The 18728-nt window shown below is 33.4% G+C and overlaps 1 protein-coding gene and 1 pseudogene across 7 annotated transcripts in view; one reads left to right on the forward strand and one right to left on the reverse strand.

Annotated features, from left to right (window-relative positions):
* The window catches only part of PPP1R12A (protein phosphatase 1 regulatory subunit 12A), a 140048-nt gene that overhangs the window by 20277 nt on the left and 101043 nt on the right, over positions 1–18728 (reverse strand). For 2 of the 7 annotated variants that reach the window (XM_074325370.2, XM_074325371.2), the window contains 10 exons: positions 17098–17313; positions 15811–15905; positions 14897–15001; positions 13651–13818; positions 13068–13244; positions 8111–8201; positions 6975–7175; positions 6528–6696; positions 4578–4699; positions 350–415 (listed from right to left, as the gene is read on the reverse strand). In XM_074325370.2, coding sequence (XP_074181471.1) covers positions 350–415; positions 4578–4699; positions 6528–6696; positions 6975–7175; positions 8111–8201; positions 13068–13244; positions 13651–13818; positions 14897–15001; positions 15811–15905; positions 17098–17313 — 1410 coding nt within the window. The remainder of the gene's footprint in view (positions 1–349; positions 416–4577; positions 4700–6527; positions 6697–6974; positions 7176–8110; positions 8202–13067; positions 13245–13650; positions 13819–14896; positions 15002–15810; positions 15906–17097; positions 17314–18728) is intronic. The other 5 variants (XM_074325372.2, XM_074325374.2, XM_088800961.1 and 2 more) reach the window with 4 other exon arrangements.
* LOC109457975 (mitochondrial inner membrane protease subunit 1-like) lies at positions 2943–3880 on the forward strand (annotated as a pseudogene).

The raw sequence follows: 18728 nt of genomic DNA on the forward strand, positions 1-18728 counted from the left end.
CATTTTTTTGGTCAAGGGTACTATTCTCTTTTTGTTTATTTCTTTTCAACTTTGAAGATTAATTTAATACAATAAACTACATCCACTTACAGTATACAGTTTGATGAGTTTTGACAGTTGTATATATCCACCACTATAATCAAGATGCAGATGACGGCCATTGCCTCTAAAATACTCTTTGCGCTCCTTTCTGGTCCCTCCACCCTTGATCCCAGAGAACCACTGATAAGTCTATCCAGCATGCAGGTATATTGTGCAGTAACTCATGCATGAATAAACATAAAGACAAGTAAAAAGTAATCCTTAAACAATACAAATACTTCTAAATGCAAAAAATAAAGCTTTTTACCTGAGTTTCCTTCTTATTAGATCCCTCTTCTGTGTCTGATTGTTGTTCTTGTTCATTTTCATCACTCTAAAATAGATTAATTTATTTTAGAAAAGTTAAATTTCAAAACTTAGTATTTATATACTTTAGGGTTTTTCTAATATAAAATGGCCCTTGAGAAAAATCTACCAGGAAACAGATCAAAAGGAAAACTGATTTTTAAATAGGATTTTGTCTACCCTATTTAGAGAAAGCCTATTTTGTCTGCATGGCACAATCGAAGTAGGTTAGCACACATGGTGAAGAAAGACCATCCACCTAACAACCTGATTTAGGAAAAACTTTCATATTGGGGATGAGAAAGTTGGAGGACTAGCAAGAAAAAGAAGATATTCCATTTTATATTGTAATGATAATGTATGTACTTTAATAGTCAATATACGCACAATTTAGCTGCTCAACTATAATAAGGCCACAAAAATAGTAAAGTCATTATCATAAGCAAGAAAAGCTGGATTATATAAGCTTGGCAAGATTTATGCAACAGCTTTATTATGTTTAGATAGTTAATCCATCTAAAAATTTCTTGGGAGTTTGCAGCACACCAAATAGAAAATCAAAGTCTCAGCAAGCTAAAAGCTTAGAATCCCTATATTCTATTAGAGGACCTTGAACATCTCAAGAAGCCTTAAAGAACCAAAAGAAAAAAAAGAAAAAAGGGGAAACCTGCATTCAAACATATCTGGCTCCAGGCTCACTATAAAAATACCACAGGCTTTAAAACTAGACCATCCTAGTTTCATATGGTATAGTTATTTTCAGCTATGTGACTTAGGGCAGATTTATTTTATATTTCTCTGAGCCACAGTAACCTTATCCATAAAAATGAGGATAAAAACTTTACACAATTGTTCTAAGGATTACAGAATCCATATGAGCTACCATTTTGGTACCTAGTAAAAATGATATGTGAACACAAGGCTTGTAACAGAGGAAATCAATGCTGCTGCTGCTACATTATTTACTAATATATTAATTCCACATCATGAACTGATCGTTTTTATGCATTGCAGTTTCTTTTATGGGAGAACAGAGGAACTGGAAATAAAAAAGGGGGGGAGGTTCAGAGGTCCTGAAAAGTACAGACAAAAAAAAAAAAAGGAACCTAATAATACAATAGAGCAAAAAGCTGCCTAATACACACTACCCTTTCTTTGACGGAGCCCTTGGTTCGTTCTTTTTGTATGTTGTCTGATATAGGTTCAAATGTGTGGGTATGAAGGGGAAAGGAGATCTGTGCTTTGATGATTGGTGAGAACACAATTCAATGCAGGCTCAAGTTAAAAAGATAAGTATTGCCAATATGGATCTCAGAAAAGATCCTTATAATGCTGGTCAAGTGTATGACTCCAGAAAGTGGAGTTTTGAAGGGAGAGCTGGTCGGAATAAAACCAGGGAAAAAGAAATACTATACTATCATAAATACAGCTTTGACTATGAAACTAATACATGAGTTAATAAGAAGATAATTTTAAGTGATAAGTTACTACATTAGGGTGTTAAGACTGTGGTTTTATTTTACTGTTATCAAAATGTTACCCAGCAGTCAATTAAAATCAGTCACACATCATATACTTCCTAATGGAGGAGCAAAAATACCTGGTCAAAAGAATATTGAACCAGAATCTGATCAATTACCTACCTGCAACTACCAATTGATAGGAAATAGAAAAAAACTACATGATTGTGTTAAAGTACGTTTTAGGGATATGAGAGCCCAGTTCACTAGAAAATAATTATAAGAAAAAAATGGGATGGAGGGAGAAACTCACTGGTTGAAAGAGACTTGAAAGAAATATTTAATCATAATGTATGGTCCTTACCTGGATCCTAATCAAACCTGCAAAGTATAAAACTGTAACAACAAAACATTTATGGCATACATGAATTAACTGGACATTAAAACTGACTGGATATTCAATATTAAGGATTTAGTGTTAATTTATTTAACAATAAATGTGATCATGGTATTGTGATAATTTATTATGTGACAACGTATTGTGGTTACTTGTTTAAAAATAAAATTTTAATAATTAAAAAAATGCTTATCTCCTATAAGTACATACTGAAATTTTTACAGATAAAACACGTCTAAGATTTGCTTCAAAATAATATGGGAGTTGGGGAAGTGGTGAGGATTTAGCTTAAATAATGATAACTGGGGTAGGGTCAATAATACTTCTCTGTTAGTTTTGTACTGTTGAACTTTTCTGCATTAAAAATTAAAAAAAGAAAAAGGAAAAAAACCCAAGAGGTTAAAAGAAAAACAAAACAAGACGAACAAATTATGTGCCGTTCTGTAGTTATACGTTGCAATGAAACAGTATAGGGACTTCTGTGGGGCCCAGGTGAGAAAGGCTCACCTGAGTCCTGGGTGAGTCTTCCCAAGATCTCTGGTGCTGGAGGAATCGTCAAACTACGGATTACCCATATATGCTTTGACACATGCTTTAGACGTTTTTTTTTAATGGAAGCCACGCAACTACCCTAAAAACTGAATGTATGTATTATAGAACAGACCTATGGCCAATGTTGGCTGAGTCTACATAGAACTATGCTTTGTGTTGTTCTGGGACAAACCTTTTGACTTGTTAGCTATACTATTCAGCCATAGCTCATTGTGCTTTTGAATATGTTGGTGGTGGTGTCATGTGTTCTGGACCATCAAAGGAGCTTATAATTCAAAATCTAGATACTGTTTTTGCAGAAAATCTTAAGTTGATATTTTTACGGTATCCAAAGAGGTGACACTGTGGTTGCAAAAAGCCCGAGTGATCCAAAATCAAATATTTGTAAAAGAGTAATTGGTTTGGAAGGAGACAAAAATCCTCATCAACAGTCTATCAGATATCTTTAAAAGCCATACTTATGTGCCAACGGGTCATATTTGGTTAGAAGGTGATAATCTACAGAATTCTACAGATTCAGGTACTATGGACCCATTCATGTGGAATGGACTAATAAGAGGATGTATCTTCTTTAAGATTTGGCTTCTGAATGATTTTGGATTCTGCCCCCTTCTCTACCCCCCCCCCCCCCCCACCGCCACTATGGTTCAAGCCGCTGTTTCTCAGTCTAGTTGTGTAGGACACAGCTCCCTGGCCCATGCGGGTATTATGAGCCTTGCGCTGCCCCCGGGCTGAGGCAGTCGGTTGCAAGTCATCGGTCGGTCACTCACAGCAGCTTATCGCAGCTCTCGCCGGCCGCTGGCCACTCATGCTGGCTACCAGCTGCTTATGGCAGCACATGGCAACCGGTGGCAGCTCACACCAACCTCTGGCTGCTCTGGCTGCTCACGGCAGCCCAGCTCCAGGGACAGCCATTGTTTATAACCTTAGCTGTAGAGGGTGCAGCTCACTGGCCCATGTGGGAATCGAACTGGCGACCTCGGCGTTAGGAGCACGGGGCTCCAAACACCTGAGCCACTGGGCAGGCCCTGATTTTGGATTTCTACATGATAGACCTAATGGCCACAGATTTTCTGATGATTAGCAAGCAATTCTTTTTTGATTTGATTATTATCTCCTGATCAAGTGAATTTGTTATTGCCACTGAAACCATGTACTTTCTAATAAACTATCTGCTATTCAAAAAAAAGTATAACTTGCACATTAACAGTGCTACCCCACAGCTCTCTTGTCCTCCTGCGTATGACTAGCAATGCCAGGCAGACAATTAAGGAACAGGAAAAAAAAATGAAATTATACAGAATTGTTATAATTTGGTAAGTAAAGCACTGCTTCTATCCCGCATCACTTGAGATGGAAATAACTGTTATGTATATCTTATAATCATATTCATGAAAATGGGATTAAATATAAAACATCTTTCTTTCAAGAATCTCTAAGGGAGCATTATTATCAATATATGCATATTGAGCGGCAGTCATTATTTTTATTACAAAATCAGGACAGAGCTCAAGCATTTAAGTAATACCAAAAATCTAAATAGCTGGTAACTATCCTTTAGGAAGAACTATTCTTATTTAGTAACGTGGCTCAAAACATACATAGTGATGATCTAAAGAGTATATACATATATATGTGTGTGTGTGTGTATATGTATATACACACACATATATACACTCACACACACACATATATATATGAGGAATGTAAGAAATTATTAGTGTGTACTTTTGAAAAGATTAAGCATACTATCAAGGAGTTTTATTTTAATAGGTTCTCACATCTTGTGTCCAAAACGAAACTCCTGTAGATCTTCTTTTCTCTCTTGGTCGCCGTCGTTCTCTGATTGATTTAGGTTGTGATTTATCTTCTCCTTCTTTTTCCTCTTCTCTCTTTTCTCCTTCTGTTAAGGATTACAGTGCATCACATGGCAGCAATGTACCTTGGCAGTATTTTGCAAGGCAAATGTGAAAACAGTTCTAAGTCAACCTCCTTTATGAAGCCTCTAAAATTCTCTCCAATGATTGTTAAATTTTGTCCTCTCAGTGCTCCTGTACCACTTGTTTTAAACATGTATCTGTACCTCTCACTAGATACGTTCTTGAGGATCAAGACAGAACTAATTTTAATTAACTTCATTTTCCTAGTGCCTAAAACAAAGGTTTTGCTCAAAAGAAGCATTTAATAATATTTGTTGAACAGAAAATAATTGAATACTAACAAGAGAATGGGGCTCCACTTACTAATGCCTGATAGGGAGGTAGTTATTATACCCAAAGTTAACACTTCAAAAAAATAAACAAACACACACTCCTTAATGATGGAATAGCTAGTTGGCATCATATAAATTAATCAGTTTCTGCTTCTACTATTCCCAGTCCTCATTCAACAGAATACATACAGTATTCATTTCATTTCTATTAGATAGCATTTAGCAGTATATTCTTTTTTCTTTTTTTTTTGGAAAAATTATTTTTCTTTCATTAAAAGCAAATCAACGTGTAAAAAAAAAAAAGCTAGTCCTAAAATTATTTCCTTCCTGGGACAGTTAAAATGGCTTCAGACATATACATATACTAAAAGAATATTAGGGCTTTTGAATATGCTTTAAAAAGTACATATATAGATCAAAGTAACGTTAAAATGATGTTTTAAAGGCTCCCTGCGTCATTAGCAAAGAGTCACAGCAAAAAAGACATCTCAAAATTACAGTACTAACAGAGGTTTTTAAAGTTATTTTTGGAATCAGTTTAGAGCAAAGATCTCCAACTCCGATGCCTACAGTGGCAGTCTAAGTAATATAATGTGTAATGTGGGTCGGGGGGCACTATTACAAGGGGGTGGGGGCCACTACTACTTGGCTCCAGCCAACTGATGACATTGAGAATTCAGAACCAGTGATGCCAAATGTTCTAGTTATTCAACAGAGATGGAAATCTGAACTTTTATGCGAATGTCCCTAATTTTAAACGTTGGATCAAAATTCTTATAAAAATTATGTGGGCATCTCAACTTAGTGTAGCACCAAAGAAACTCAATGACCAACAAAAGAAAAGCCAGTTGGAAATTAGGAAAAACTTAATTTTCTGAAGTTTAGCCTACATAATTACTGCTATTATCATGACTAATATTATGAGATTTTGCTTTTAAAACATAAAATGCCTATAATTAGAAGTAATTTTATTTAGTAGCCATCTCTGTCTTAAGGCAGAATTAGAATTTAAATAGAAAGTTTATAAGAAATAATAGGAAATGTTAACAGTGAGTGTGAGTATGCCAATCTAGCTGAAAAAAAAAATCTATTTCTCAAGAAATGAGCAATTTGCTTTAGCAAGGACATTACATGTGGTAAGTGATTTTAGTTTAAAACAATTTCACGAAAAACATTTAAAAGATATGATCTACATAATAGGTAAGAAATAACTTAAAGCACTAATAAACTGCTCCTAGAAACAGTCACCCACCAGTTCTTCTATACTGACTTTTTTATCTTGGTAGACATAAAGATTTTTGTGACACCTTAGTTTACAAAGATATACATATCAATGCCAGGTCATATAATTTTCTATTTTTATTTTCTACTTTTCTCATTCTCAAAGATCATATCATTTAGGCAGAATGACTCCCAGTTTAGATTGTTGTTTCTTTTCTGTTGAAATATTAATTAGGGAAAATCAATTTAAAGGATTATTTGAAGGAAACTAAGTGTTTTCAAAATTTGGTCTTCTTACCTCTTTCATTTTCTTTTGTTAATCCTCTTGAGTAAGCAGAAGTTATACCTACAAGACTATTTGGCCTGTTCAGTTGACTTGAAGCGTAGAGTGAACTGCTCATGGTAGAAAGTGAAGAGGATGGAGTGGATGAACTGGATGATGATACTGATCTGTAACGCTGATAAGTCTGTGAAATATTAATATTAAATATTATAAATATAACTGTGAAATATTAATATTAAAACACACCTGAAATATTAAACACAGTTAAAAACATACAGAACACTTAAATTCACTTAAGTGGAAAAATAAAATTCTAATCATGTCAAAATAATTCAGATTTCTAATTAAAATCTTATTGAATATTTTGTATATAGTTTGTTGATATATAAATCTCTTTGTGTTTTGAGTCACAAGAACTATTATCTACCACTTGACCTCGCTGTGTCATTGGTATTCTGTTACCTCATCATATGATCTGGAGTACTTTTGTTTATATTCATCTTCTCTAGATGTTTCTGACTCTTTCTTTTCTTCTTGCTTCTCTTTATCCTGTTTTTCTTTTTCCTCTTTTTCTTTTTCTTCATTTTCTTGTTCTCTGGTTCGGGTAGAACGACTTCTTCCTATTGTTTTTTCAGCTTCCTGAAGATCAGTCAATGTCACCCCCTGCACATAAAAAAGATAAATTTAATTATGAGAGGCATTAAAGCTCGTTTCAAACAAACATTTTATAAGTAAATTAAATATTAATGTATTAAAATTCAAATATGCATATTTGGAATTGGTTTGGAAATTGAAACAACTTCTACTTAGCAGGTTACATTCATTCTATGAAGAACCATCAGGAGCAAGCACAGTAACAGGCACTGGGGAAGATATCAAATATGTGTGAGAAAAATGTCTTTATATTCAAGTAGTTAACAGACTAGCATAGGAGACGACAGAAATATGAATATAAATATTCCCAAAATTTCAGCAAAAGGAAAAGGCAAAAATACATTGTTTATATTAAATTTATACATTATTTATGTTTTTACATATGTATATGCACACAGAAATTTCAGTAAAGAAGTAACTTTGAAGGTCAAGCCCTGCTTAAGGATCAAACAGCTGAATCTAGACTTTGGTGCTCCTCAAAAGGAGGAAAGGAAAGCCACAAAGGGATATATGGATGTAATTAGAATGGCAAGGAGGAGGTAAGGAGATGATAACTAGTCTGAGTGACATTTTTCTCATACTTGCACAGTAACTGTCTGATATACCTAATTGAACTATTTGCCTCAACTCTATATATTCACAGAATTCTTTAGTAATTGTTAGACATCATATAAGATTAATTCATTTTAACACTTATCAAATACTCTGTGCCAGAGACAATATTAGGAACAAAAAAATACTGAGGTACAAGGCATATGCTAATTAGATTAAATATAATATTAACAGCATAACCATATAAAAAGGTTACGGGAGGAGTCCTAAAGGCAACCTTTATCTTTAAAGATTCACTCACATTATATACTGACATCAATAATTTCACACAGAAGTGAATAGGGAAAAGCAATTTATTTTGAAGTTTTATATATTACACACATTAAATATACCTGTGTTGATCTTCTAGACTGTCTTGCTTGTCTAGATCTTGCTTTTCTTTGGGATTCAGACTCTTCATCTCTAACAGGAGTGAGGTATGATCTATAGTAATAAATAAAATTATTAGTTGGAGATATAATACCTAGGAAGGTAATTAGATACAAATGTATGTGAATGAAACATGTAAGTTTAGCATTTTAAAGGGTTTTAAGAAAAGGAGTCTTCAGAAAATGGTTACACGCACTCCAAAATTCAACAATGCAATCTGATAGATAAGTTTTCAGATTAGACAGAACTAATATTAACATATCATATTTTTCAAGTTCTTCCTAACTACAGTTTCTTTTTGTTTTTTAAAAAAACAAATAATGCCATTCCTTTTAATTTCTTTTTTGATTCCCTGTAACACCACCCTACGTCATAGGTGAAGTGATCTGGCTAAACTCTAGACTGTCTGCGTCTTTTATGGTAGAATGGTTAGTTAGGACTGAACGCAACATTCAGGATATGGGATGACTAGTGCGTAAGCAGCACTCCTGCAGTCTCGTCATTGTATATTTACTAATGATGTTTTTGGCAGACATCATACTCTTGTTCAGACTTTTGAGTTCTTTAAAAATTCAAGGGGTTTTATACATGAACTGCTTTAAAATTAGCATTACTCTTGAGTAATTGATTTTCTGATATAAAGAAGAGGATTTGGCATTTATCCTCAGTAAACTTCATCTTATAAGTCTATTTTCTATCCTGTCTTAAGACACGCATAATTTCAAAAGCATGCAATCTATGTCAAGAGTTAAACGATTAATTAAAGGGCTGAACAAGCAAAAACAAGTCCTGCAATACAAAAAAAAAAATCTTCCCTCCAATGATCAGTATTACTTAGGAGTTTTCTTTTTTTACTGCAGGGCTCTGTGTTATAATTTTCATTCTGTCTATATATCACCTCTCTAGAGGTTTAAGTTTTTTATTTAGATACAGCAGATACTTCCTATTTTTATAACTCTAATGACTTTTCTGGGACAAGTAATATAAAGGGAGAAGAAAGAGAATAACCAGTAAACTTGTTTTTAATTTAAGAACATTAACTCTGGAATATGAGGGAGTTGTTTGTTGAAGTTGGTTTTTTAATTTGGAAAATGGTATATATACTCTTCTCTAGGAAAATCACAACATATTAAAAGGTGTAAGTACTGAGGGAAGACACTGGTTTATATTTAACCTAGCATTTCCCAAAGTCATTTAAGGAGGAAACACTTTTTTTTTCCTTTGGTGGTCCACTGATTAAATGTGGACAAGTGTTCCATGAGATATCAGCTTAGAAAATATGGTCCAGTGGCTATTGTTTTATCCATTCATTTAATACTTATTTATACACCAACTGGTCCTATGCAATTTACTGCTTTTTAGATAAGAAGAAAATAATACAAGGAGATGAAACCTAAACGTGACAGCAAATCTGGTTAAACAAAAAGTTTATAGCAGCCCATATGTCTGCATATCACTTCAGAATTTCATGAGCTGCTCTAAAAGTAAGCATGAGCATGGACTATTGAATTCTAACTCCTATGAATATGGTCAAACTTTTCCTATTTAGTTTAGAACAGGGAAATTTGCATTGCCACTTTGCCGTTTTAACCTATGGCAAATAGCACTAATCAACCATCCCACTCTCCTTCAAGGAGCCTAGATTCTTTTCTAACACAGTTTCAAGTTGCCATGAAAGTTAATAAATCTATTTATCATATCTGGTTTAATATATGCAGGTTGGGGGGATAAAAATTAACAGTCAAAAGACTTGTAAAATCTGATTCATTTAAATTTTCCATACATTTGCATGGAATAAAATACATTTCATGGAATAAAATACAGGTTAGGGGAATAAAAATTAATAGTCAAAAGACTTGTAAAATCTGTTCATTTAAATTTTACATACATTTGCATAAAAATCTAGCCTATCGATTTGTAACACATATATTTCCTACATTTGACAGTCCCCATGTGATATTCAGATCTTTTCTCTATCCTTGAGGTGTCTGTACAGAGAAGACGTCTAAGAATAGGATTGAGAGTAGAAAAATAATTCATATATTTTATGCATTTTTAATTCCAAAGAGCTGATCATTAAAAAGACGGCTGAATATACGAAACACCACTGCTGCCTTAATCTTTACTATATCATACTGCCATACTAGATCTCTTCCTTATAACTACAAGGGAATATAAGCTTACTCCTTGGTAGTCTTCTGGTAGTCTTAGATTGCTAATTATTTTCTGAGCAACTTAAAGGTTGTTATTTTCAAATTAAGGATTTTTTTCAATAAATACAATTACTCCAAATATATTTCACTGGCATTTATTGGCTGAAATATTTATATTGACTTATAGTATTTACATTTTGGCTAGTCAACCAAATTACAGCTCTTAAAACCTGAACACCTACTCTTGTTTCACTCAGCTTTTTTCCTTCCAGAGGGAAGATAAATGGGCAAATGGAAGATGACTGAGCCAATGGGAAATGAGTGTAGTTACATTAAAGCAACAGTTCCATGTGAATCCATGCTACAAATATGAAGTTATCAGAAAGGTACTGTCTTGCAGTTTAAAAAGACTATGGAGAAGCAGAAATACTTAAACAATGAAAGAATTTGCTATTATGCTCCATCTATTTAAAGCTAGCTTCTCCTCCTTACTCCCCATTAATCCATTCATTGGACACCTTAACAAAAACAGTACCCTTCATCTAAACCTGACCCATAAAAACAGGAAAATTCTAAAATACGATAGAATTTAATAGTGTGCATGCTAACTTTACATAATATCCAAAAGTACGTATGCGAGGGTACCAAACGGTATAAATGTATTGACTTATCTTTGGTCAGCCACAATATGTTCTTAAATCATCATACGTCTATACATTTGGAGGCAAATTTTCAATCATATACATTTCAAAACAATTAATGAAATCTCATTAAAAGACAAACAGAAAAGGCCAGCAATATATTCAAATTCGCAAACAAATGTTTGACGTAAAACAAAACACAAACATTAATATTACTGCAAACATCATTGACACAATGTTAGACAAACAAAATTTCTGTACTAGAGACCAGGAAAAATGTCAATAGACACATTTTGTTGCTTATGCTATTACAATTTGCTATCCTTACAATATCTCTAAATATTTAATTCTTAATATCCAATGTCTTCTAGGATTAATTCTAAAAAGTTGAAACTCAACTCTCTCTAACAATATAAAAAATAAAGAAATCTGAGATTAAAGAATCATAATTTGTTCTGAAACAACAGGAGATTTCGGGGAGCTATCCACTGGACTTTGTCACTGGAAAAAATTTTAAAGCATGGAATGCTACAGATTAAGGATTTTGGAAGTTAAAAATTATATAAATCAAACACCTCATTTTACAGAAAAAAATTCTGATCCAGAGAGAACTCTAACTTTAGGATTAAGACAGAGGAAGGAGAAAAAAACCATGGACTTCTAACCATATCCAACCTTCAACTTGCCCCTACTCCCAGCCCCATATAAGCAAAACCCTCAAATTTATTTTCACTAGAAGAGAAGAGGGGATGCCTAAGCTCCTTTAATTTTTGTTGGCTGTATGGTCTTATTGAGAATACTTCAAAAATCTAAAACTGACTTAAATTTATAGAAAAATAAACAAAGAATAATTAAAATATGATATGACCTATGCTGGTATTCAAATCACAAAATTAGAACTGCTTATAGTGGTCTTATAGAAGTATCACTAAATTTCACCATAAAAATAGAGATAAAATGTAAATATATGGACAGAAACTAAAGATCAATGATAGGAAAGAAAATTAACATCTAAAAATTTAACATTTTGTTACTTTTCATATATTCACTACAAATCCTACTCTAACGTACTTTGCAAGGCTCCAGAAACAAAGGATGTACAAGACTGTCTGTTTATGAGCACTCTGTGCCAGATATAAAAGAAAGTTAATCTGGTCGATATTTTAGTAAGGAAAATATCAGTTATGTAGCTAGTTTAATTTTATAAGAATGAAATATTTAAAAAGGTCACAGTTAGATTCCTAAGATTTTCCTCTTAAGAGGAAAAACAAAAGTCAAAGCTAAGGACTATGCATGATATAGCAGAAAGAACACTGGACTGATTCTTCTGCAATCTTGGGCATAACCTTAGCTCGCATACTAATTAACTATATAAAAGTGGAAAAGTCACTTAATATCTCCGGATCTCAGTTTACTTCTGTAAATTGAGGATATCACAAAAGATAATAGGTAAGTTCCTTTCCACATCTATAATTCCATACCATTAACAGTAGCAGGAACAAGTGAGTAATGCTCGTAAATGCATTAAAGCACACAAAATAAGGTCACAGACCCTTTAAAAAATATAATTAATGAATGCCTTTATGTACCAAAATTAAAACTAAGTGAATGTATTAACATAGTTAAAATTATTTGGCTTATACATATGCACAAGAATCCTTTCTTCATCAAGAGAATCTTAAAATGAAATTCTCAATAACAAAAACAGTTTAACATCCATCAGATTTCTGAATAATAGGAGGAAACAATGAGAAAAATAAGAAAACCTGTTTTTGTCATGTTACATCTGGTTTTCCATGAGTGTGACTATGGGTGTTTAGATCTTCATCACAGAAACATTTTGAGTTAAAAGGGCCATTAAGAAAAAACTAACGTGGCTAAGTAAGAAGACAACTTTCTGGCTCGCTGCCTTAAACAAAAAACATCTGTCAGTGGTAGGTTATCAAGCCTAAGTGCTAATAATAGCTAATTAGATCAATTGGCATAGTTCTGAGCTGCTACAGGTTATTTCATTTATTAACCTACTGGAGAGATGGTTACCAACTTTACAAGATGGAAAAACAAAACAAACAACTTTCATCACCGGGCAAGGTATTATCAGCGGTCCCGTGAGGACCTTTACACACCTGCGTCTCTCCCTGACCTCTGATGTGGAGGAAACAGTGCCAGCAGTAGTTGTAGTCAGGGTTGTGGTAGAGGCTGCAGCATTTACAACAGTTGGAGCAACAGGGATGGTCACTGCCGTAGGAACACTGTCCTTTTCTTTTTCAGTACTATCCTCAGCCCACAAACGATTTGAGGTACTATAACATCACAAGCAGCAACACAAAAAGAGAAAAGGAAAACAGCTAAACAATGAAAGCACTTTCTAGCAGCTGAAAACACGTGATTACAGGGATGGATTTTTTTAAAACACAAGGCAAGATCTCTTTTCATCTAGGAACCAAAAAGCTCACCCAGAGCTGTCACAGAGAAAAATTTATATTTTAAGCAGCCTAATTCAAGGCAAGTTCGTCATTCAGGAACTTAATTTTTTTACCCCCCAGACATGCATAACTGCCTCTTTTTGGAATGGAACCAATTTTTATTTGTAAATAATTTTAACAAGGTAAATGAAAAAATCCAGAGCCCCACAATCTTCTAAACAGAAACGCATGCACGTACATAAGCACACAGTAAGCCTGAACACAAAATGTATCTGTGACTCACCTGCTTTGTGTGCCTGCTGAGGAAGAACCCGTTGTAATCTTTGTAGTAGTGCTTGTGCTGGAAAGCAGGCTTTTCTGAAGCCCAGCTGCAGAGGTAACTGTTGGTGTTGATGTGGTGCTTGGAACACTAGAACTAATCAAATCATCTTGTCTTCTACCAAAGGAGCAACTAAAGGAAAGAGTCATATCTATATAGGATGTGTCTGTATGTGTATTCTATAATTAAGGTCTATACATTATACAGATTCCCAAGGCTAGGAAAAATCTAAAAAGCTGTGTTCCTAAATACACCACCAGCTCCAGCACCAAGAGTTGCACCCACAACTTGCTAGAGTCTAGATGAGTTCACTAATTTGGTAGTGTATCGTTTTACTGCCTCCCCCTCTCCCTTGCCAAGACTCAAAGATGATCTGATCTGATAGTTTACATTTCTGGAATTGTTCCAGACCAGACGGTCATGCCAGGCTGGGTCTGAGAAAAACACTTTGGTTTGGTTTTACTCAGGGCAAGTTAAGACTTTGATATTTTTGAAGAAAATTGTTGCAGCAATGGGTCACACCCCTAGGAACAACTCATGCCTATATTACACTTTTCATCTTTTACCTTTCTTTTTGGTTGCTTTTAGCAGATAAACAATTTATAGTCCCTCTCCCCCAATATGATATTACCAACATTCTCATTCAAGGCATTTCCATAGCTCTGAGTTCTAAGACAAGTGAAAACTTCCCAGGTTACCAAATTATGACCAGACTGATTAAGAAACTGATCAATTTCAATGGCTCTAGTCAATTACATAAGAATTTTCTTTGTAATATGCTACAATCTAAAAGATATTTCATAATATATCAGTTTTAATTAAATATATAGCAGTCCTCAAATAATGTTGTTTTGCTTAAGATCATTTCATTACAAGATTGATGAGACACCGTAGGAATGTAACTCTCATTCATACCAATTAGCCCATGATAAAATTAGTTTCGTTATACATCATTTTGTTTAAGCAGAACCTACTGATAACGTTATCTGAGAGCTCACTGTAATACAACAGGAAGGAATTACTAGGAGCAAATTTCCACCCATCTTTAAATATATATTCTGTGTCTTTAAATGAAGTTTTATGTAAACAACAAATGCTATATTTAAGAAAAGTACATATTTTCCTATGTGATATTAAATTGAGGTGTCTAAACAAATTGCCTTATATTTTTATAGAATACACGAAAGTTACTTAAGAATTATATTATTACCTTTTATGATAAGTTGATCCTTCATTAATTGAGCTATTCCTTTTGAGATCATCTTCCCATTTTCTTCTTGTATAAGAACTACTTGTTCGCAAACTTGAAGAGTCTCTGTGAAAAGAATATTGTTCAGATTCTGGTAGATAATTTGTAAACAGTGTTAAGCTGAATATTAATTAATAAACATTAGAAGTAGAAACTAGAGAAATCTCTTGGGAAAATACTTTGGAATATTTATTAAGAAGTGGAAGTAATTCAAGTTCTAAGAGTCTATCCCTAAGGTATAATCCTAATTACAGAACAGAAATTCCGATATTTACAGAAGTTTAATTTATGGTCATGAAATATCAGACAATTTAAATGTCCACAGTTTGAGGAGAGAAAATGGTTACTTTAAGCTCAGCAGATCTACTCTACTGAACATTATGTATTGATGAAAAACAATGCTTATTGAAAATATACATTATCATCCAAGAATATGCATGAAATGTTAGATGAAAAAAAAATCAAGACACAAAACTGGACGCTATAACATGATTACAATTATATTAAAAAGCTCTCACACTCTATTGCTGAAAACCGGGAAGAAACAAACTAAATTAAGGGCTTTTTTCTCCCTTTTTTTTCTTTTTCTATTTATTCCAAATATTTGGAGAGCATGTGCTAGTTTGTGACCTCACCTGTCACCACAGTCTCCTCATTCTGTTCTAACCACATGCCTTTTTGTTGTTGTTGCCTATTCATGAACATACAAAGCCAGAATGTCCGGAAGAGCACTTGGTGTTCTCTTTATCAGGAATACTCTCCATCTCTTACCGTAATCCATATCACATAATTACAACAATGCTCATGCTTTAACTCTCATAATAGACAATCAAGATTTTATAGTAAAAACATAAAGCAAATCATAGTGAATCCACCTGTTTTCTTTCTCTTCAATGTCAGATGTACTGGCTAGTCGTCTTGGTATTGTAGGTGCAACATATGCAAGCCGAGTTCCTTTACTATCTTTCTCCTACACAACAGGGGGAAAAAATGAGTGAAAATAAATCTCTGTGATACTTATAGGTGCTGCTAAGAGATTAAAGAGTATCCAAAATGTATAATTACACAGCCATCACAGTTCACTTTATAGTATTTCCTCAGTTCCTACCTAAACTCTAAAATTGGTGTCTATCAAAAGTACTGTAACCACTAAAGGACAGCCTGTTCAAATAAATTTTCTTTTCTTTCTCCAAGAAAAATTCCTCTGCAGTTTAATGACTTTTTTTAAAACTTCTGTAACAGATTATTTAAAGTAACATAGTATCATTAGGTAAAATATCCTTCTATATCCCAAAGAAATAAGGCCTCAAATATGGCTCATTGATATGTCTCAATCACTTATGTTATATAAGGTATTTACTACCCTGACATCCTATCCTTTAAAACATTAAAATAGTCAAAACAAAACAATTTAGCTTATATTTATCCAAATCAGGTAGAGTGTGTAGTTACAATGGCACCTGATACAGTCTCATTATATTAGCATCAAGTAGTTGGAAACAAATGGACAATACATTTATACAAAATAAATTAAAATTACTTGATGAGAAATTCCATTTCTGAATTTCTAATACAAGGAAAACACTCCTAAATAGAGGAAAAAACTATATGGAAAAAAACACCCAATTGAAAAACGCAGTAGAAAATAAATAATCCAACTACATAAAATAACAATGAATGAACTGTGGTACACTGTATTTGATGAAATTTTATACTGCCTTTCAAAATGTAATTAAAACTACTTATTAAAAGTTGCTTATGATGTATCAGATGCAAATTAGGTAACGAAATCGCAGATACTGGATGAATACAAACTATGAGCATAATCACCTTCGAGAATAAATGTGTTCCTAAACTCTGGAAAACTTCCCTAATAAACAAAATAAGCTTGCCTCTTGATACATTTTATTATAAATTCACAAGTAAGATAAAGGGTTCCTTTACTTGAGTATAATCTGATCCTCCCAATACTTAAAATTCCACACAGATATTTAAGGCAGGTAGGTACATTTGTATTGTCATGTAATGCATTAAGTCAGGTGAACTATTAATAAGTTGAAACACAGATCTAATGATATACAGTAGAAAATCCACCATATTTGATATTCCTGGAAAATAAATCATAAGAGTTTTTATAGAAACCAGACTGTGAAATAGATTACCTTTTCTTTATTATCCAAAGAGGAGGAAAGTCTGGGACTTGAAGCTGAACGCATAACACCTGCAGTGTCTTTTTCTTTCTGAGCCTCTTTAGATGCTGTGATTTCTGCAAGTGCACCGTAACTGCCAGTTTTTCTAAGTCCTAACCTCCAAGATGCAGGAGACTCGTCTTTTCTCTCTTCTTCTTTGGAAGAAATTTTTGCAGCTGAGGTTGGAAACTTTTTATTTTATTTTTAAGGAAAAGAAAAAAGAATTATCAAGACCTATTAGTCCTTAAGCTGGAAAAGCTAAGTTCACAGATAAAATGTCTAAAGTTATAGTTAATAGTTTCAGGAGAAACATTTTTACTAAGTAGGTTAATATCTTAGTCAAAAGTGTAAAGATCGAAAACTGAAAAAAGGAATGAACTACCTTTCCAGAAGTTAGATTTAAGAAAACACACTCCACACTTTATATCACGCAGAAATATTATGATGCAAATATACAGAACAGAAATGAGCACACCATAAGGACTTAAAACCATGCATCTTTGGAACCAATATTCATATTAAAGTTGTTATGTTGTAACCTAACAGAAATCCTTGCACATAGAAATGCCTCACCATAGATTTTTCACCCTTATTGGGCACAAGAACAATGCCAGTTTTGCGCAAGCCCTGCCTCCATGATGCAGGATCTACTGATTCCACCACAGGCATGATGGGAGCAATGAAATCATACTAAAGCCAATTAAAATAAGACAGGTAAAGAGATAAAGATCGAAAGCATGAAACAGAAAAGGAAGTTATGAGCAAAACACACTTTTTTCTTTTTTAAAAGAATATTATAATAAATTAAAGCCCAGTAACTGGGTAAGAAATCCAATCTTTGAAAGTCACTGGGAACGAGTTCCACTTTCATCATGAGAGAATCTGAAAAGAATCTAATAGAGAAATTTCTAAAGCAGTTAAAGGCATATAGAGCAGATAATATTATATGTGAGTGAACAAACTACTGCAATTCAATTTTACTTTTATTCATTTATATATTTGGATTAAACACTTTTAAAATCCAGCATAAAAAAAGGAATACTGATATATTTTCTAATTATAATACTTATTTCAGTAATATTTTTAGTGTAATAACCTTATACTAACTGCTTGATTTTTCCACCAAACATTAATATAAACATTTCAAACTAAAAAGTATTTTTCTGTACAAATATTTATTTCATTTCCAGGGATTTCCTTCCAACAGCCCTAAAAATGAAAAATCTGTTATCTTTAACTAGTTCACTTCACCAACTTCATTTACGGAATTTAAATATTCAACCACAGTTAAATATAGGTGGGTAAACATAGTAACTTAACTAGTTGCTACAAGCATAGGCTATAGGTACTTAAAAAAAAAAAAGACCCTTTCTTTCATATTTATTGCCAAAGTTTGCTATAATTAGCAGTTTAATAGAGCTCGTTAAAATATCCATAATGTCAGAGGGCTACTTCACAGATAAGTGTTACACCTTTGATACTTCCAGTAATTAATTCCTATCAATAGGGTCGATAACAGTCACAGGATATATACACAGCATTCCCCAGTTTCCAGAATGTGCACTGAGGCATTCCAGGGCGCCAGAACAGAATCACAGGGGTGC

The sequence above is a fragment of the Rhinolophus sinicus genome, chromosome 1, assembly GCF_057876585.1.
Source record: "Rhinolophus sinicus isolate RSI-liver-muscle chromosome 1, RSI-T2T, whole genome shotgun sequence".
Classification (NCBI taxonomy): Eukaryota; Metazoa; Chordata; class Mammalia; order Chiroptera; family Rhinolophidae; genus Rhinolophus; species Rhinolophus sinicus.